Below are 22,270 nucleotides of genomic sequence, written 5' to 3'. Positions count from 1 at the left end.
ATCAAAATCAGGTCAGTATTAAAAACAAAAAACGTGACAAATGCCAGTCCTCCTTCTCTGCAGAATGCAATAAATCCCCTTAACCAATCACAGCGCACCATTCACTATAAACAACAATGGCGGAGTGTTGAATACACACAGAATCCTAGTTTTCCTCATCTACTTTGTACTCCGTGATCAACAAATAAACAAAATAATACTTTTGATGGCAAACCTGTGGTGAATTTCTGTGGCGGGCCATCAAAATCGAATAAATTATGCAAGAGGCACTAGGGAGACAGAAAATGCAACTGTTGCTTGTTCTCCCGACAGAATCAAGCTTCTGTCATGCTAACACATTGACCCCAGGGGATCTTATGAAAAACTTTCCATTACTTTACTCAAAGTCAACGAAAATCGGGCAGGACCAAAACATTTTACAGCTGATCGCTGTCAAAAAAATTCAGCGACAACGTCCCAAGGATGAGAGCAGCAATGACAGTGATCTTAATATTACAAAGTAAGTTTTTTGATTAATGCATTTAATGTTTATTTTTTTAATCAGTGTTTACCACTAGTCAACTAAATGAATATAACATGGCAAAGATGAATGCACATTTATATATTGATTCAATAGATTTATAGCATTTTGAATAAACATTATTGCATTTTGCGGAAAAAAAAAACAGTTTTTATAATAAATCTTTGAAAATCAAATTATGGATTTGAATTTGTTATTTGAAAGTTTGTAAAAGAAAATAGTGTTTTTCATCTTGTCACTTTCTTGGTATAGAAAAAATGTTTTTACCCAAATAAGTCAAAATGGATTTATTGCGTTTTGAAACCAAACTCTTCATATATCTTTAATATATTAGGTTAATGAACACCATTCCCTGATTAAAATAAATAAACAAACAAACATCTTTAATAGTTGCTGGCCCTATTTTGTACCCTGTTTGTGGAAAATGCAAGAATAAAAAAATGTAAAACTGTGATGATGGGATCGTAATACAGTAGATCTAATTTTCCAATTAAGTTGAAGCATCTTTGTAACAATTAGTTAGTTAGTATTAGGAACTGTACTAATATGAATAATGCAGTCATGGAAAAAGAGAAAGGAGACTAAGATCTGGGATGTCATGTGTGGAATGGTTTAAATTGACACATGTATTTAACACTATGATGACATCCACGCTGCATTCATGGGGGCATTGCCACTGTATGTATGTATGTATGTTGAGATTGTAGCTGTAACTTCACATCACCACCAACAGTCGACACAAACACGTCTTCCACCTTCATGTTGAAAGGAGAGAAAGAGGAACAGACTCTGGGTTCTGATGGACTGGACACGGCAGAGTTCTTCTGGCCCTCTCCTCATACACCTGCAGTAATTCATCAACAATTCATTCCACCCATCCATCCATTCATCCATCTATACATACATACATACATACATACAGTACATTCATTCATGTTGACAAAACACATAATAAAAACACTTTTTGTTTGTAGACAGCATCTTAAGAGATTATACTGTAGATGCTCTGTTATAATTATGCTCTAAATGGCTGTTCCAAAAAGTAAACAGACAATTTTAAGGAAGCGGTGCACATACACTACTTAGTATAATGCATTATTATAAGACCAGTCAAAAATCCACTCAAGATAAGTCAATTTTAAATATTAATAAACTTTTTAGCAAATACTTTGTGTTAAAATAAGTATCTTGTTTTTAGCTCAAACTTTTGTCAGTTCCAAGCACCTGTCCAAATACTCACACTTGGTCTTGTCCTTAATGCCCTTAACACACACAAAATACACATAATGTGGAAGTTAAAGACTGTAGAAAGGGTTATTTTTGACCCATGTTGGGTAAATATTGAACAGACCACACCACTGGGTTAAGATTGACCAAATGCTGGGTTGTTTTAACCCAACTGCTGGGTTATTATGACCCATGGTTGCATAACAACAACCCAATATTGGGTCATTTTTAACCCAGCATGTTTTCAGTCCATTTACCCAACATGGGTAAAATAATCACCAAGCCATTTTTAGAGTGTAGTTATTTTGCAATCTGATCTCACAATTAATCTATGTTATAGCCACGGAAAATTTAAAAAAGCTACAATGATTTGAAAATAGGAAAAAACTATGAGAAAACAATACATAAAATGATATGAGAAATCCGTGGGAGTGACACAGTGAAAAAGCTGAATTCCGTGACATGATCATGGATAAAGTGATCTAATTTTCCATGATTTTTAACGATTTCCATGAGATCATGTAGTTATTTTGTTAAGTGTTTGCAACTGCTCTTTATTAAACAGTTGTGAACTAACACAGAACAATACTTCTTTTTAAATCTTGGTCAACATTTACTTATATTTTTTTTTATCAAAAGTTTTAACATGAGTTAATGCACAATGAAATACTGTATTGTATTGGCATTTATTAATATTATTAAAAATAAAAATAAATGCTGATAAACTATAAAGCATTGTTAGTTTATAGAAGCTAATGTATTATGTTAACAAATATAACCTTATTGTATTGTTACCAGTTGCATCAAAACTGTTAACTTACTTGTGGGTTTACTACTTACTTTTTACAATAACAATGAGATCCCATGCAGCTACCTGGATCAACATTTTTGAATTGCTAATAAAGTTTGCACACTGAGTCCGAATTTTCGCAATTAAAAAATGCACATTGCGTTATATTAATCTCGTTTACACACTGGTTCCGAAACTTTCGTACGTCATAAAAAGATTCGGATCAAGCATTTTAAGAGGTGTTTCGACAATTTAGAATCACTGTACAAATGAATGCCATAAATTAGAATAGCGTCTGACAAGTTTATTTACTTGCAGCACAAATCGTGGAATACAAAGAGAAGGAATATAAATACAGATTGTGGCAGATGATCGTGGAACTGCTTGGAAAACAGGATGGTAGGTACTGATTTCAAAACAAAGGGTGTACGAAATATTATACAGTATTGTGTTGAAGTTAACTAAGCTTGTTGCTCATGTCATTCATTCATTTGTAGTGAATACACTCTTAAAAATAAAGGTGCCTGAAAGGTTCTTTTTGGTTCCTTAAAGAACCATTTAGTTAAAGGTTCATTAAAGAACCATAAAGACAAACCCTAATGCTCTTTGTACTCAAAAAGTCGAGCAATCATGACTTAAATTTGACTTTTTGGATCCATAACTTAACTCGTTTTGTTCATTTAACTTATTAACTTACAAAAACATAAACATAAAAATTCAGGTGCAATAACTTACATTTATAAGTTCAAACTGCTATGAGGAATACCCACAAGCCCTTGCGCCTATACAATTTGAATTTTATTTTGGTGAAAGAATAACAACTGATGGGACACATAAACAGTTGTTAATAAAATTTCTTCACCGTAAGATGAGTTGTTATAACTTATAAAATTTAGTTGAAAGAAGTCAACTGCATTTAAAAGTTGTAGCAATTCATCCCTTGTCAAGATAAATAATAGTAAGTTGACATTACTTGTAAATCTGAGTTGATTAAAGTAAAATGTTTTTAGATATTTTTTTACTTTTTTATATTTAAGAGTTTTGCACTCTTTGTAGCATTATAGATGTTTTTTTGTTGTTGTAAATTATATATTTTTGTAAATTGTCATTTAAGTTCAGTCTTTATGAACACCAATTAAACGTAATTAAGTGCACTGTACAAACTGTACAAAAATTTCGGTCTTCAGTGTGCAAAGATCTAAGTGTGTACAGTTAATGAGTTCTACCCACACTTGCGGTCTTCACGCAAACTTATGCAGGAAATAATGTATGTTATGCAAGTGTTTAAGTGTAAGACAAGAGTGTAGTTATTTGGACAGGTGTTGCCGCCTTCACTGTAAAAATTCCTTTTTTCGCTTTTTTTTTTAAGTTTTATCAATTTGATCTCCTCACTAGTTAAAAAAGTTTAAATTAATTGAATTCAAGTTGATTAAACTAAAAATTTAAATGCAACAAGGATTTTTTACAGTGTTTTTAGTGTTAAAATAAAATTTTCGAAAGCTTACACTAAGTGCAAAAAGCGTTAGATTCTATTTACAATAAGTAAAAATATAAAGAGTTTGGTTCCAAAATGCGATAAATGCCTTTTTTAATTTGTTACCACCAAAATCTGTATTGTATCTGGTCAGTTGTAAAAAGTTAATTCTTAATTATGCGCAAAATCCGATATCCACCGTGTTATTCTGTCATCTTTTCTCCTTTCTTACAAACGGCGACGTAGTCTCTGCAGAATGCAAATCCGCTCAACAAATCACCATTCCACGCATTGTAAACAATAAGGGCGATGCTTTGAATTCACACAGAATCCTAGTTTTCTTCATCTACTTTCTACTTCGTAATCAAAAAATAAACAAAAACAAAATAATAATTTTGATGGCATTGATAAACCTGTGGTGCTTTTCTGTGGTGTTGAAGAAAAGTAAGGCATCAAAATCGAATAATTACCAATTGAAGTAACTTTTCACTTTTTACAGTGTAGGTGAAAGTAGTTTTATTTAATAAATACAATTATTCAATTTGCAGTAATGTATAAAGTAATTAGATGCTATCTATATTGGCAGACACTATTTGCACCATAGTATTTTTGTAGATTAACAGGTTCCAATTATTAACATAGAGTGTAAATTATTATTTTGATTAAAATTATTAAATTTAAGCTTAATTAGTTGGAGATACATTTACCACTACCGAGCCCCTAAAAAACTAAAGTTTAGTTTCGCGTGCTCCCGTTAAACTATCGCGTGTGTATGTGAAACTATCGCGTTTAGTTTTGCGTGCGCACACGAAACTAAACTTTATTTAATTTTTGCTCCATGTCCCCTAGGGGCTCTGTAGATCTCTAACCCTACTTAATAAATACTAATAAATAAAGTTTAGTTTCATGTGCGCACGAGAAACTATTTCATGTGTGCACGCAATAGATTCACGTGCATATGCGGTAGATTCAAGTGCGCACACAATAGTTTCACGTGCGTACGCAATAGATTCACGTGCGCACACAAAAGTTTCACGTGCGCACGCGAAACTAAACTTTATTAAATTTTTGCTCCATGTCCCTTTAGGGGCTCCGTAGACCTCTAACCCTACTCAATAAATACTTTTATTCTTAATTAACACTAGTTAGGCACTAGTTAGGACATGGAGCAAAAATTAAATAAAGTTTAGTTTCACGTGCGCACGAGAAACTATTTAATGTGTGCACGCAATAGATTCACATGCGTACGCGATAGATTCACGTGTGCACACAATAGTTTCACATGCGCACGCGAAACTAAACTTTATTTAATTTTTGCTCCATGTCCCCTAGGGGCTCCGTAGATCTCTAACCCTACTTAATAAATACCAATAAATAAAGTTTAGTTTCACGTGCGCACGAGAAACTATTTCATGTGTGCACGCAATAGATTCACGTGCGTACGCGATAGATTCACGTGCGCACACAATAGTTTCACGTGCGTACGCGATAGATTCACGTGCGCACACAATAGTTTCACGTGCGCACGCGAAACTAAACTTTATTAAATTTTTGCTCCATGTCCCTTTAGGTGCTCCGTAGACCTCTAACCCTACTCAATAAATACTTTTATTCTTAATTAACACTAGTTAGGCACTAGTTAGGACATGGAGCAAAAATTAAATAAAGTTTAGTTTCACGTGCGCACGAGAAACTATTTCATGTGTGCACGCAATAGATTCACGTGCGTACGCGATAGATTCAAGTGCGCACACAATAGTTTCACGTGCGTACGCGATAGATTCACGTGCGCACACAATAGTTTCACGTGCGCACACGAAACTAAACTTTATTTAATTTTTGCTCCATGTCCCCTAGGGGCTCCGTAGATCTCTAACCCTACTTAATAAATACTTATAAATAAAGTTTAGTTTCACGTGCGCACGAGAAACTATTTCATGTGTGCACGCAATAGATTCACGTGCGCACACAATAGTTTCACGTGCGTACACGATAGATTCACGTGCGCACACAATAGTTTCACGTGCGCACGCGAAACTAAACTGTATTAAATTTTTGCTCCATGTCCCTTTAGGGGCTCCGTAGACCTCTAACCCTACTCAATAAATACTTTTATTCTTAATTAACACTAGTTAGGCACTAGTTAGGACATGGAGCAAAAATTAAATAAAGTTTAGTTTCACGTGCGCACGAGAAACTATTTCATGTGTGCACGCAATAGATTCACGTGCGTACGCGATAGATTCAAGTGCGCACACAATAGTTTCACGTGCATACGCGATAGATTCACGTGCGCACACAATAGTTTCACGTGCGCACACGAAACTAAACTTTATTTAATTTTTGCTCCATGTCCCCAAGGGGCTCCGTAGATCTCTAACCCTACTTAATAAATACTTATAAATAAAGTTTAGTTTCACGTGCGCACGAGAAACTATTTCATGTGTGCACGCAATAGATTCACGTGCGTACGCGATAGATTCACGTGCGCACACAATAGTTTTACGTGCGTACGCGATAGATTCACGTGCCCACACAATAGTTTCACGTGCGCACGCGAAACTAAACTGTATTAAATTTTTGCTCCATGTCCCTTTAGGGGCTCCGTAGACCTCTAACCCTACTCAATAAATACTTTTATTCTTAATTAACATTAGTTAGGCACTAGTTAGGACATGGAGCAAAAATTAAATAAAGTTTAGTTTCACGTGCGCACGAGAAACTATTTAATGTGTGCAAGCAATAGATTCACATGCGTACGCGATAGATTCACGTGTGCACACAATAGTTTCACGTGCGCACGCGAAACTAAACTTCATTTAATTTTTGCTCCATGTCCCTTTAGGGGCTCCGTAGACCTCTAACCCTACCCAATAAATACTTTTATTCTTAATTAACACTAGTTAGAAAATTTATTTCCACTTTTCAAACATTTTCTTTTTTCATCATACCTTTTCGATGTGATATGTGATAGGTAAAGGGAGAAGAGCAAGGTCTGCAAAAAGAGGTTTCGAACCCGCGACAAGGGGCGCTATTTGCCCTTAGTTTAAATAGACACTTTGTAAAATATATCACCTTACCATCATACCATTGAAATCCCTCATGCATGTCACAAACATAACACTTTACACACTGTAAGAGCCCATGTGCACACAATCAAGACGACTAAGATGAAACGTTCAGGATCGAGAGATGTTCTTACAGGAATCTTCAATGAATGAACTGCCACTGGTGAATTTAAAATGCTTTTCCAGTTATGAAGGAACTGAAAATAAAATTTGATACTGATGATTGTGAAATTGACATATTAATTTACTAGCACTGATCTTTATTAGTTTGTATGTTTTCATCCATTGCTTGAATATATGTTCATAAATGAATGCTACATTTTAGTTGCTACAGTACATATATTAATTAAGCAATCTTCAAATGTAATCATAAAAATGTCATGTCTGTTAAGTTACTTCTCTAGTTTAAGTTTTTTATTTACTTATTTTGTGAAAAGTTGTTTCTTGCCCTTTTTTGTTAATTCATTCATGCATTTTTTTTTTTAAGTTTGTCATTTTGAAGATTATCAAACAATGCTTGTTTTTAACACTTTATTGTTTTTATTCTTTATTTTACTTTTCTTAATTATTACTTTGCTTTAAAGTACCATACTTTTAATTTATCTCAAATGTATTTAAAATGAAAGTTTGAACTGTTCTGAATTGTATTGTATATTTACTAATGATTATGTTCTGAATGATGTTCTTACAGTCTGAATCTTACAGGCTCTTTCTGATAAACCCTAACTCAAATGAATGATGCAGATTATATTAAACATGTTGGATCCTTTAGTTGTCAGATAAGACGAATGGAAATTGAAAAATAATGTCATGACCTCTATGAGAGATACAGTGCTGATGAGAAAATCATTCAGGATAAGTTTTTATTGTCATGAAACAAATGCTCTTCTGGTCAAATATCAATGTACTGGCCTTTTTGTCATTTTAAATACATATGCCGTTTTAAATGTATGTACAGTATATATATGTTCATATGAAACAATCTGACACCACTGATTATAGCTGCATGATGTGTTTTCAATTTGCTTAACAATGACTTACATTAAATGGGGAAAAAATAGTAATTGTAAAAACTGCCATCTAGTTCAGTGTTTAAGATGTCTTACTTTTGTCACAGTCCTGTCTTGTGTTTCCCCAGTCTTAGTCTCTTATTTTGAAGTTATGTTTTTGTTTGCCATGTTTGTAGTTCTCTGTAGCTGTAGTCTGTTGTTTTGTTTATTGGTTCTTGTCTGATTGTCTTCCCAGGTATGTCTTGTTATCTTGTTAACCCATGTGGTCAGTCGTTCTGCAACGTGTTGGTAAGCAGATCCACATGCAGTTACTTTATTCATAAACACAAAACAAGATAAACAAAACAGAAGCAAGATGATCCAAGAATGGTGACAAAATACTAATGCATAGAAAGAAAACAATGAAAACAGGAACCAACAATGACTGACCAAAAGACAATTGAAACACAAGGGCAATATATACACACGGGTTAACAAGATAACAAGACAATCAGACATGAACCAATAAACAAAAGAACTACAAAGAACTACAAACATGGCAAACAAAGACATCACTTCAAAATAAGAGACTCGGACTGGGGAAACACAAGAGAGGGCTGTGACAACTTTATTTAAATTTATTTAATTTGAATATGAACTATTGGGACAAAGTCTGCACCTGAACACGATTCATTTGGACTCTGCTAATACCTATTAACTGTTCGTTTCAGGGATCCAGTTTCGTCTCCCTACTGCCTGTGGTGTGGACCGAACAGAAACTCCAACACCAGGTACAGCCCATCAATTTGTCATACTGTATTATATCCTCAAACTTGAAAGTCTCATGCCCCCTCAGACTTTGGTTTATTTTAAATTTTGTCTCAAAAACAAATCTTTGTTTTTGAAAATCGGTTATAGTCTATAGTATAATACTGGATTACCTCTCCCCATATGACAAAAATATATTTTAAAATAGCCTCAAAATGTTTATATTAAATATATTTTGAAATATGTTTACAAAAAAAATTCGCCAATTTTGTATATTTTTAAATATATTTTTAAAAATAAATATATTTTAAAGCATTTACTGTATATTCATGTCGCATTGGAAGAAAAACTTTGTATGTTAAAAATTTGTAAACATAACAGGTTTGAAAAGATTAAAATTAAATATATTTTCACATTCAAAAATATATTTTATTGAGCTTTACTTTCTCCAAATGTATTTAGTATATATTTAAAACATATGTTTAGCCAACAAAAGCTTTTTTGACACGTGTCATATCCCATCAAAACAAATGTTTCCGGTTACACACCACAAGATAATCGGAGGAATTTGGGCTTATTTTCCTAGGTAATGTCCAGATCGTCTTTGTGGTTGAACAGATTATCTTATTAGATTTTCCTGCGGTCTGCTCGGAAGTGCGTTGGGGCCGCTCAAATCACAAATCAGAAATGTTGTTGTGTGGGGAAAACTTAGAGGACAAACACGCACACACGCTGTAGATTGTCACATGAAACAAAACGATACCCAATCAGAAACCGAGCTGATGAAAGATGAAACCATAAGAACTGCATGTGAGATGGACATCAGAGATTTGCTGTTAATGCTAGTTGTTTGCCATGTTTGTTTACAGTCACGTTTGGCCGCGAGAAACATTGCAAGATCTCTGCGAGATTTCCTGTTTCCTAAACCTATACTCGCGTTGTTTGTGAAGTTGATGGTGCATGGGGTGTTGTCATGACCACATAGCGGCACTCATAGATAATACGTAGACGCCTCATGACGTGCTGGAACGTAATCCAGCGTCACTGCTATTATTGGTTGAGTCTCCTCACTCTACGCTAGCACCAAGATTCAATCGAAGTCAACGGAGAGCGAGCTACTATGCCCGTATTTTGTGCAGCTTACAGCACAGTATTGATACAAGATCACATGGGATTGCCTTTCACAAGTAAGATTGAACAATAATTTTGGTTATTTTACCATTTATATTATTTTGTCATCGTAACTAACATTACTTACGTGTAACCAAACCGTGTGAAAATCCGGTAAAAATTCGGGGAGTTATGATCAACATAGTTGGGTATACACCTTCCTCATTAGAAATAAATGCTGGTGGGGGGGGTTCATTGGGGACCCATCCAAGATGGCTGTCGCACTGATACGTCAGCTCCAATAGGCAGCGTTAGTCTATATATGTAGCAAAATACAGCGGCTATGAATAAACTTTACAAGCGAGCGTATTAAAAATTTATCGTCAGCCAATGTCAGCTGACTCCCTGGGGTTGAAAAACTTTTTTTAGCCTGGGAGGAACAAAAAGTTCTAGGAGGGAATCGACTGTATATTTATATTTATATGGGATGTAAACGGATAAGGCGATTTAACAGGTTCCGTCAGTGGTCGTTGGTCAGGCATCGGCTGGGCATCACATTAAAGGACGGCCAGTAGATCAGTGGTGTGTTGACATCCACGGACGCCAGAACTGGGTCTGTTTGTCTCAATGTCCTCGGGTTCCAGGACAAGACAGGGAGAGAGAAGCAAAATCCTATTAGCGTAGGGGCCGTTCGCATGTAATGCAAGTGTCACACAGTGTTTGGGGCTGTTTACACTTGGTATTAAGATGTGTTTTCATCGATTGGAACACAAGTGGACGAAAGAGACACATTACGTTTACACCTGGTATTTAAATCCGTCTCTTTTGTCCACTTTCGACCGCTTTTGTCCTGAATACTGTGAGGGGGTGGTCTGTGAGAATGTGGGCGGGTCTATCAGCTGTCATTCAAACGCGAGCGGGAGTAATTATGAGTTTATATGGACGAGAACTAATATTATGTCAGAGTCCATTGCTTTTGTTGTAAGTAAACATGCTGCACAGAGTTTTGTACGTGTGTATGTTAGAGCTTTCTCTGAAATTTCAGCGCCATTGATGCAATAAGATCGCGCAACTTTCACACGCTTTCAAAATGAAATTACGGAGATCAGCCGCTTTAGTTTTATCAACGAAAGGCTAAAGATAGCACTGTTCCCCGTGTATTCACGCCAGAAGTAAAAAAAGACGTAAAGCTTGTGTTTAGTACCTCAGATTAGATAAATGGGCGGAGAGAAGGCGGTCGCGTGTGGCTGTTCGAACACATTCTACCACATGTGCGTTTACACTACAAAAGCAATCCGATCGAAAGAGTTTACGACTACCTCTAAATGTGGTTGAAAGTGGTCGAAAGTGGACGCGTTCAAAACGTTTTGAACACCGTTCACTTGTGATCCGATCGACGAAAACGCGTGTTAATGCCAAGTGTAAACAGCCTCTTTAATATCTGCTCGGTTCCAGAAAGGCTAGCTATTGCGGCATTAGTATATTACCCAGGAAAGTTATGTGAATGTTTTGTTTCGTACAGGCTAACTATTGAGAGATAAGTACATTTACTAGACAAATTATGTGAATGCTTCGTTAAAGAAAATAGTCTTAAGTTTAGATTTAAAGTGATCGACTGTGTCTGATTCTCGGACATGAGTTGGCAAATCATTCCAGAGTTAAGGGGCTAAGTAGGAAAAGAATCTACCACCTTTAGTCTATGAGGCGTCTACGTATGCGGCATTCCCATAGACTTAGGCACACACCCTATAGGAACAAGCGTGTTAAAGCGTCATTTTTTTCATGTTTATGATGTGGCCCTAGCTTTACTGACTCCTGTCCTTTTAATCAGAAACTCCTCTTATAGGGATAGTTCACCAAAAATATTCTTTCATTATTTACATGTATGACTTTCTTTCTTCCGTTCAATTCAAAAGAGGATACTTTAATTAATGATGATAAGCATACAGTTGACAATATCCATTGACTTCCCTAGTATTTGTTTATCATACACTGTACAACGGAAGTCAGCATCAACTGTGTGCTTAACATAATTTATCAAAAAGAAACAAAGGTTTTGAATAATATGAGGGTGAGTACATGATGAAACAACTGTCCTTTTGGGTAAACTATCCCTTTAAGAAATTTTCAATGTAATGTTGACGAAGGTTTAGGTCATTATCAGATGATCCGCTCTTGAATCACCGAACTACTGTTTTATTGTCTCTTGTCATGCACTGTATGCCCAGAATAGTTGTTTTAATGAAATCTGAGCATCTGTTTTACAACGCATTAAAGCTGGCATTGAAATGAACGCTTCTTAACACATACAACTCAGTTTACAACCTTATGTGCTTTAACACAAGTGAAGACACATTACAACAGCCATATTCTCAGCTGTGTTAATTAGTGTGTAATTAGTTTAGGAAACTAATAGCAGGACACCTCATAGCAGGCTAATTTTTTAATGTATCAGGATACAGCCTCCGGCTGCCCTAAGTCAACACGAGTGTCTTTTCTTAATGTGCATGTTTGTAATGCAGAACACACACGCACCTTATAATAACGTAAATGAAAGGTCATGATTCACTATCCATTAGTAATGTAGATGTGGGTAGAGCGTACAGTAAGCACACGTGCTCATGGCAGATACGGTTGGCCTGTGTTACATTACCTCTACTTTCCTCACTATTGCTTTAATGAAAACATTAAGCATGTTTTTACATTAAGATAAAGCATTAAATAAATTGACTAAAAACTAATTGCTATGGAGCACATTTTATAGTCAAGTGTTTCATGGCAGATCACTTTAGTCTGCTGCCTCCACCAAAATATATCACTCAGATCCATGCAAATTCTGCTCGAGACTAATTTAGTCAGTTACTGTACGTGATTTAAATAATTCCCTGTGAAACCCTACTGAAATTGGTGTTGAAACAAAGCAGACAGATTTGTGTGCAAATAAATGTGCACAATCAGCAGGTTAAATTAATTTATTGTAAATTCTGCCCTTTGTGTTCAATGGATTTTAAACAATAATATTGATATAGCTCTGTGATAAGAGAATGTGGTTTCTCATCAATAATACATGCCATATTTGTGTGGTGACTTGCACTTGTGTGCCATTTTTAGAAATAGAAAGCTGTTTCTAAGAAACCTGATCAATCATCTGGTACACAGGTCTGTGTATCTCTGGCAGAAGAATGGCCATGCTACATGTGTTGTTACAGGCTAACAAGTTGTTGCTTTGACCAAAATGACCAATAAAAGCAGTACACCACAGAAAAGAATGAAACCTTTTGGCCGTTTGCAGTAAATCTTTATTTGTGTCTGTGCAGTATCTGTTGCAATGACAACATTTTCTCCTCCTGCATCTCTATTCAGATAGACTTGAGGTAACAGTCGAGTAGAAACAAAACCTGTGTGTAATTTAATTTACTCAACATTAAAATAGAGATTGCCAACTTTACAATTTTCTTTAGGAACATATGCTATAACTAAAGGTTGTTTGAATGTGAAATTAAAAGGCATCTGCTTTTTTGCAGATACGGTAGATGCACTTTTTTAAAGTCTTTTTTGATCATAAACTTTGACTGTCACTGTTTTCCTTTATTCTGCACACATACAGTCATGCAGTTTGATTGACAAGCATGTTGTGTTATATCTCAGAAGGTTTCTCATATCTTTTTATATCTCATACAGATTTGACACTCTGAAAAATATGTAAGATATACACAGTCTTTAATTTTCAAAAGTCACTTATTGTGTAAACCGTCTGCAGAAGGCACGTATTTTGACATGATGCTTGATGCACGCAGGTTCATATTACTCGCCAAACACATATTTTGACATGAAGAGCCTCACACATGACGGGCTACAAACGTTTTGCCTCACCGGAAAAGAAGTCACCACACAACACTGTAGTAGTTCTACTAGTAATAGTAGTGGTAGTAGTAGTAGTAGTAGTGGTGGTGGTGGTAGTGGTGGTTGTAGTTGTTGTTGGTGTTTTTGTTGTTGGAGTAGGAGTATGTTAGTAGTAGTAGTAGTAGTAGTAGAAGTAGTACAGTTGTTGTAGTAGTAGTTGTTGTGGTGGTTGTGGTAGTAGTTGTAGTATGTTAGTAGTAGTAGTAGTAGTAGTAGAAGTAGTAGTAGTAGTACAGTTGTTGTAGTAGTAGTAGTAGTAGTAGTGGTAATATGGTGGTAGTAGTAGTAGTAGTAGTAGTAGTAGAAGTAGTATGTTAGTATTAGTAGTAGTAGAAGTAGTATTTTAGTAGTAGTAGTAGTAGTAGTAGTAGTAGTAGTAGTAGTAGTAGTAGTACAGTTGTTGTAGTAGTAGTAGTAGTAGTAGTGGTAGTAGTATGGTAGTAGTAGTAGTAGTAGTAGTAGTAGTAGTAGTAGAAGTAGTATGTTAGTAGTAGTAGTAGTAGAAGTAGTATTTTAGTAGTAGTAGTAGTAGTAGTAGTAGTAGTAGTAGTAGTAGTAGTAATAGTAGTAGTAGTAGTAGTAGTAATAGTAGTAGTAGTAGTAGTAGAAGTAGTATTTTAGTAGTAGTAGTAGTAGTAGTAGTAGTAGTAGTAGTAATAGTAGTAGTAGTAGTAGTAATAGTAGTAGTAGTAGTAGTAGTAGTAGTAGTAGTAGTAGTGTAGTGTAGTGGTAGTGGTAGTGGTAGTAGTAGTAGTAGTAGTAGTAGTAGTAGTAGTAGTAGTACAGTAATACTTACATGGTATGAACAGTAGTAGTAGTAGTAGTAGTAGTAGTAGTAGTAGTAGTAGTAGCAGTGGTTAAATTGGGCTGGAGCTCACCGGAGCGCAGCTCCACCTCCTCAGATCCACAACACACCCTGCCGGAGCTCAGCTCCGTCTCCTTCAGCAACAGGTTTAATTTGGGCCGGGCCAAATATTTGTAATGACATTCGGGTCGCGGTCGATCGGGTCGTTTGAAATAAAGATGCCATTTAAACCTTTGTAATTTTGGACGGGATTAGTTTTACAGAGGGACCTCTGAGAAAATCGTGCTTCTCAGAGGTCCACTGTGATTTTAATCCCGTCCGAATCGGCCATGTCTGTGTTTTTCTTTGCAACCTCTGTAAAAATTCCAGAGCAATTTACTTACTGTTTTTCCCCAAACTCAGAGGTCTTTTGATAAATGTAATCTCGCCCGGATGCAAATATCTGTGTCTGCTCGCAATATCTTTTGAAATAGCGGTTCTTTTGGTGTTTTGGCCAACGCAATCTGCCGTATACGTCTTGAGTCCCATTCATTCAGATATGGATGGTTTTTCCATTTGGTGGAATAAAATAATTAAATCAAGACGAGCTGAATATCATCCACTGTTAAGACTAAATACTGTAATATAACGTTATAAGGTATAAACTCAACCTTATTTTGTTTCAATCTGGAATGGTAATGTTAATTAATAAAGATAATAAATTGTTACTAATCATTATTTCTTAAATCAGGGTTTTTTATAAGCAGCCAGTTATATAAAACACGTAGGCTACTTTATATGATTTGTATAGGTTATTTTGATTTGTTAAAATTAAATTAATAAGTTACGTGTTCTGTAGGCTAATAATTTTACATTTAAAGCCAAAATATCAAACATTAGGCTGCAAACAGGCATATCCAGAGCACGTGATCTTCTGCAACGCCAAAACGCATGAAACAGACGCTCCTATCTCAGGAATTGCATGAGAATTTTTATCCCGTCCGAATCGGCAAAAATCACAGACGTCTTTTTTGCGGTCCAAGTTGCGGGCGGATGCCGGTTGTTTATACATTGACCCGCGCATCACTGGTACGCAGCCCCGCGTCTCACTCAGATCCTCAAGAATGCGCATTCTCACAGGATGATATTAAACATTGTAGAGATGAGAGAGAGAGAGGTAAGATGGGTGCACACGTCGAGAAAACTTAATAGAAGTCTAGAAACAAATGAATAAAGTATGTAGCCATATCACTAATCTCATTACAATATGTTAAAAGATAACACTGAACTTATTGTATAGTTTAATAAAATAATGGATTTTGATTATACAAATCAATTACAACCTAACTATAGTGATTGTTTTACTAACTGCTGACCAGCTTATCTCTATGGCTAATTTATAAGACATATTGATGCTGATTCAGTATGTCGTTTTTCTTGTTAATTTAATCTTTTGGGTTATCTTATGCTTAGAATTAGTCAAGGAGGTTGAGTCTTATACCTTCTTTCAAAGTTTGATCAATTGTGCATAATAAAATGTGCAACAAATGCATATAGGGTGTCAGACTCATAGATTAGCATAATTTAAAGTTCAGGTTTTAAAGTTTGGATTAACCTCTGGCACAGCTTTAAAGCTGAAACTTGTAAGTGAATTGTAAAGTATTTATCTTTATTTAATTTTACGGCGTGATTTTGAATGATGACTATTTACCGTAAATAAGGGTTCCCCCTCCCTACAAAAGCCAATTTAACCACTGAGTAGTAGTACTACAGTAGTGGTAGTAGTAGTAGTAGTAGTAGTAGTAGTAGTAGTAGTAGTAGTAGTAGTAGTAGTAGTGTAGTAGAAGTAGTATGTTAGTATTAGTAGTAGTAGAAGTAGTATGTTAGTAGTAGTAGTAGTATTACTAGTAATAGTAGTAGTAGTAGTAGTAGTAGTAGTAATAGTAGTAGTAGTGGTAGTGTAGTGTAGTAGTAGTGGTAATGGTAGTGGTAATGGTAGTGGTAGTGGTAGTGGTAGTAGTAGTAGTAGTAGTAGTAGTAGTAGTAGTAGTACAGTAATACTTACATGGTATGAACAGTAGTAGTAGTAGTAGTAGTAGTAGTAGTAGTAGTAGTAATAATAGTAGTAATAGTGGTAGTAGTAGTAGTAGTAGTAGTGGTGGTAGTATGGTAGTAGTAGTAGTAGTAGTAGAAGTAGTATGTTAGTATTAGTAGTAGTAGAAGTAGTATTTTAGTAGTAGTAGTAGTAGTAGTAGTAGTAGTGGTAGTAGTAGTAGTAGTAGTGTAGTATAGTAGTAGTGGTAATGGTAGTGGTAATGGTAGTGGTAGTGGTAGTAGTAGTAGTAGTAGTAGTAGTAGTAGTAGTAGTAGTAGTAGTACAGTAATACTTACATGGTATGAACAGTAGTAGTAGTAGTAGTAGTAGTAGTAGTAGTAGTAGTAGTAGTAGTAGTAGTAGTACTAGTAGTAGTAGTAGTAGTAGTGGTAGTATGGTAGTAGTAGTAGTAGTAGTAGAAGTAGTATGTTAGTATTAGTAGTAGTAGAAGTAGTATTTTAGTAGTAGTAGTAGTAGTAGTAGTAGTAGTAGTAGTAGTAGTAGTAGTAGTAATAGTAGTAATAGTAGTAGTAGTAGTAGTGTAGTATAGTAGTAGTGGTAATGGTAGTGGTAATGGTAGTGGTAGTGGTAGTAGTAGTAGTAGTAGTACAGTAATACTTACATGGTATGAACAGTAGTAGTAGTAGTAGTAGTAGTAGTAGTAGTAGTAGTAGTAGTAGTACTACAGTAGTGGTAGTAGTAGTAGTAGTAGTAGTAGTAGTACTAGTAGTAGTAGTAGTAGTAGTAGTAGTAGTATGTTAGTAGTAGTAGGGGGTTAGTGGTAGTGGTAGTAGTACTAGTAGTAGTAGTAGTAGTAGTATTTCAACGCTGGAGTGAAGGAACAGAAAGGTGTCAAGACAGACGCGCAGTTCGCAAAATTCTTCCCGACAGGTAACAGTGATTATTCTTTCTTTGGGGAATAATTATTGTTGTACTGTTATTCACGTATATTGACGTTGTTCTTGTACTGTAGTTGTAAGGCAGTGACCAGTCTGCTACATGCTAGTTGAAATGGGAGTAGCGTCGAATGATCTAACTTTACATCTGATGTGTTTATTATCATCATTTCACATAATGAATCCACTGACGCGACACAGCATATGCCGGTGTTAAACAAACACTCGTGTTCAAATATTCGTGCACGAGTTTTGGAAGGCGTTCCCTAGAAATGAGCTGTGAAGGAGGGAGGCTGTTCTTACGCATGCGCTCATTTAAAAAACTCAGTAACCGTTTTTGGATTCTCAGTCGGCGAAAAACATCCTCTTTTGCGCCTTTAAGGGGACTCAATAGGGCAAATCGGAGAGACGCGTTCCTAAAAGCATGCATACATAAAATCTTTCTGCTCTTGACAGGGCACATATAAACAAAATGATCTCAACATTATTCATTTTCTAATAAAACATTTCTTTATGTCTTAAGTGTATGTATAGAGAGTCAAAAACCAGTCTGTGCTGGTCTTAAAGAGACAGTAACCTCAATTAACCTACTTAAGTCTGTGTCATTAATGTTAATCAAACAACCTAAGACAAAGAGAAATTCACTTTTGTAGCTCTGAAAAAAAATTATGTTTAATTCATACAATAAAGATTATCATTTATCAAGTTATCATTCACTATTTGGGAAAAAAAAACTGACTGGTAAAAAGTCTCTGTGGCAGGTGGTCAAAAAAGTTAACTTCAGGCCCTGAGTAGTAGTAGTAGTAGTAGTACAGTAGTAGTAGTGGTAGTAGTAGTATTAGTAGTTGTAGTAGTAGTAGTACAGTAATACTTACATGGTATGTACAGTAGTAGTAGGAGTATGTTAGTAGTAGTCGTATTAGTAGTAGTATTTAGGGCTGTAATGATTTATTGTGCAAATGCGCATTTTCTCAATGAATGAATTTGAATGAATTACGGTGAAATTACGGTCGCCACATTCAAAAGCCAGACGTAAAGCAACGTCTAGAAGAGGAAGCTAAGTAAAGCCCAAAAAGGCTGCCTCCCCGGGTTGAAAAACCCAATAGGAGAAAAAAAAACCCGGCCTTTTATCCGAGGAAAAATAAGTCCTAGGAGGGAAAAACCCTTGGGAGAACGGATAAGGAGATTTAGCGGAGATTAAGCGGGTTCTGCCGGTGATCGTTGGTCAGGCATCAGCTGGGCATCACGTTGAAGGACGGCCAGTAGATCAGAGGTGTGCCGACTGTCACATCTACCGGGACTGGGTCTGCTTGTCTCGTTGTCCTCGGGTCGAGGACGAGACAGGGAGAGAAAAACAAAATCGTATTAGCGTAGCGGCCGTTCATATGTATTGAAGTGTCACACAGTGATGTGGTTTAACTCAGCTTAGTTCCAGACAGACTAACTATTGCGGCATAATTATATTATCCACAGTTGAGGATTTAGCAAATTGGGGGCCCAATGCGAGGGTATATATGGTAAATAAGGGTCACCTTCCGATCTTTAAGAGAAAATGAAACCTGACGACCCGTTTGACTAAGGCCTAAAGCCCCACTGTCGTCGTTAATGCAGGTTCAGTGGCAAACGAGTCTATATTGTATACCATTTACAGGACCAGGCGAAAACGCCAAAACATCGCAACCCGACCATACGTGCTAACCCGTTTGACTAAGGCCGGAAGCCCCACTGTCGTCGTTAATGCAGGTTCAGTGGCAAACGGGTATGTATGGCATACTATTCACAAGACACACGAAAGCGCGAAAAACGCAACCCGACCATACATACCAACCCGTTTGACTAAGGCTGGAGGCCCCACTGTCGTCGTTAATGCAGGTTCAGTGGCAAACGGGTCAGTATGGCATACTATTCATAAGAATTACGATAGCGGCAAAATCGCAACCCAACCATACGTGCCAACCCGTTTGACTAAGGCTGGAGGCCCCACTGTCGTCGTTAATGCAGGTTCAGTGGCAAACGGGTATGTATGGCATACTATTCACAATACACACGAAAGTGCGAAAACGCAACCCGACCATACATACCAACCCGTTTGACTAAGGCTGGAGGCCCCACTGTCGTCGTTAATGCAGGTTCAGTGGCAAACGGGTCTGTATGGCATACTATTCACAAGACTTACGATAGCGCCAAAATCGCAACCCGACCATACGTGCCAACCCGTTTGACTAAGGCTGGAGGCCCCACTGTCGTCGTTAATGCAGGCTCAGTGACAAACGGGTCGGTATGGCATACTATTCACAAGACACACGAAAGCACCAAAATCGCAACCCAACCATACGTGCCAAACTGTTTGACTAAGGCCTGGAAGCCCCACTGTCGTCGTTAATGCAGGTTCAGTGGCAAACGAGTCTATATTGTATACCATTTACAGGACCAGGCGAAAACGCCAAAACATCGCAACCCGACCATACGTGCTAACCCGTTTGACTAAGGCCGGAAGCCCCACTGTCGTCGTTAATGCAGGTTCAGTGGCAAACGGGTATGTATGGCATACTATTCACAAGACACACGAAAGCGCGAAAAACGCAACCCGACCATACATACCAACCCGTTTGACTAAGGCTGGAGGCCCCACTGTCGTCGTTAATGCAGGTTCAGTGGCAAACGGGTCAGTATGGCATACTATTCATAAGAATTACGATAGCGGCAAAATCGCAACCCAACCATACGTGCCAACCCGTTTGACTAAGGCTGGAGGCCCCACTGTCGTCGTTAATGCAGGTTCAGTGGCAAACGGGTATGTATGGCATACTATTCACAAGACACACGAAAGTGCGAAAACGCAACCCGACCATACATACCAACCCGTTTGACTAAGGCTGGAGGCCCCACTGTCGTCGTTAATGCAGGTTCAGTGGCAAACGGGTCTGTATGGCATACTATTCACAAGACTTACGATAGCGCCAAAATCGCAACCCGACCATACGTGCCAACCCGTTTGACTAAGGCTGGAGGCCCCACTGTCGTCGTTAATGCAGGCTCAGTGGCAAACGGGTCGGTATGGCATACTATTCACAAGACACACGAAAGCACCAAAATCGCAACCCAACCATACGTGCCAAACTGTTTGACTAAGGCCTGGAAGCCCCACTGTCGTCGTTAATGCAGGTTCAGTGGCAAACGGTGGCAAACTAATTAATGCAATTCATTTTAAGTGTTCATGCAGAAAAGGTTTTTATTTATTTATTTGGTTGGTCTGTGTTATGACCGTGAGTGCTTTGTTCCGTGAAAATAACTATTGCGAGTTAAGAACCTTTACTAGACAAATTATGCGAATGCTTTGTTGAAGAGAAAAGTTTTAAGTCTAGATTTAAAATGATCGACTGTGTCTGATTCTCGGACATCGGTTGGTAAATCATTCCAGAGCTTAGGGGCTAAGTAGGAAAAGGATCTTCCACTTTTAGACACTTTTGATAGTCTAGGGATAATCAATAGACCAGAATTTTGCGACCGTAGTGTGCGTGATGGATTGTATTCTGATAGTAATTCTCTAAGATATGAGGGTGCTAAGCCATTTAAAGCTTTGTATGTGATTAGTGATATTTTAAATTGGATGCGATATTTAACTGGTAGCCAGTGTAAAGATGCCAGAATTGGGCTTATGTGGTCATACTTCTTAGATCGAGTAAGTACCCTTGCAGAAGCGTTTTGAACAAGCTGAAGCTTGTTGACCTGATTTGAATGGCATCCCCCGAGTAGCGAGTTACAATAGTCTATTCTAGAGGTCATAAAAGCATGAATAAGCTTCTCTGCGTCAGATGTAGACAGCATATGGCGTATTTTTGAGATATTTCTAAGAGGGAAGAATGCTGTGCGGCAGACGTTGCCGATATGACTATCGAAGGATAAGTTGCTGTCGAACATCACACCTAAGTTCCTAACCGTGGAAGATGGCACCACAGTACAGCCATCTATGGGCAACGTGTAATCTGACATATTATGTTTGTAGCGATTTGGTGCAATAATAAGTATCTCTGTCTTATTGGAGTTGAGCTTAAGAAAGTTATGTGCCATCCAGTCACTAACATCACTAATGCAGTCTTTTAGCTTAGAAAACGTGTGTGTTTCGCTGGGATGCGAGGAGATGTAAAGCTGGGTATCATCCGCTTAGCAGTGAAAACTTGTTATGTTTCCTGATAATGTCTCCTAGGGGTAACATGTATAACGAGAACAGGATAGGACCTAAAACTGATCCCTGCGGTACACCGTATTTAACCAGGGAGTGATATGACTCTTCCTCATTTACATAAACAAAGTGATAGCGATCGGTTAGATATGACCTAAACCAGGCTAGCGCCTGACCACTGATACCAACATAGTTTTTTAGTCTATTGAGTAAGATTGTGTGATCTATTGTGTCAAAGGCTGCACTAAGGTCTAGTAATATAAGAATTGAGATTTCACCATGGTCGGATGTTAATAGGAGGTCATTTGTAACTCTAAGCAACGCTGTCTCTGTGCTATGGTGGGGCCTGAATCCTGATTGGAACTTTTCATATGTACTATTATTTGTCAAGAATGAGCGTAACTGGCTTGCCACTACCTTTTCTAATATTTTCGAAAGAAAAGGGAGATTTGAGATTGGTCTA

At 37.1% G+C, this 22,270-nt stretch overlaps 1 protein-coding gene across 3 annotated transcripts in view; it reads left to right on the top strand.

Annotated features, from left to right (window-relative positions):
- dlgap2b (discs, large (Drosophila) homolog-associated protein 2b) overlaps positions 1-22,270 on the top strand; it is a 171,473-nt gene that overhangs the window by 125,003 nt on the left and 24,200 nt on the right. For all 3 annotated transcript variants that reach the window (XM_065268747.1, XM_065268746.1, XM_065268750.2), the window contains one exon: positions 8,800-8,859. In XM_065268747.1, coding sequence (XP_065124819.1) covers positions 8,800-8,859 — 60 coding nt within the window. The remainder of the gene's footprint in view (positions 1-8,799; positions 8,860-22,270) is intronic.

This window comes from Paramisgurnus dabryanus, chromosome 12 (assembly GCF_030506205.2).
Source record: "Paramisgurnus dabryanus chromosome 12, PD_genome_1.1, whole genome shotgun sequence".
Classification (NCBI taxonomy): domain Eukaryota; kingdom Metazoa; phylum Chordata; class Actinopteri; order Cypriniformes; family Cobitidae; genus Paramisgurnus; species Paramisgurnus dabryanus.
This window is presented reverse-complemented; position numbering and strand designations above follow the sequence as displayed.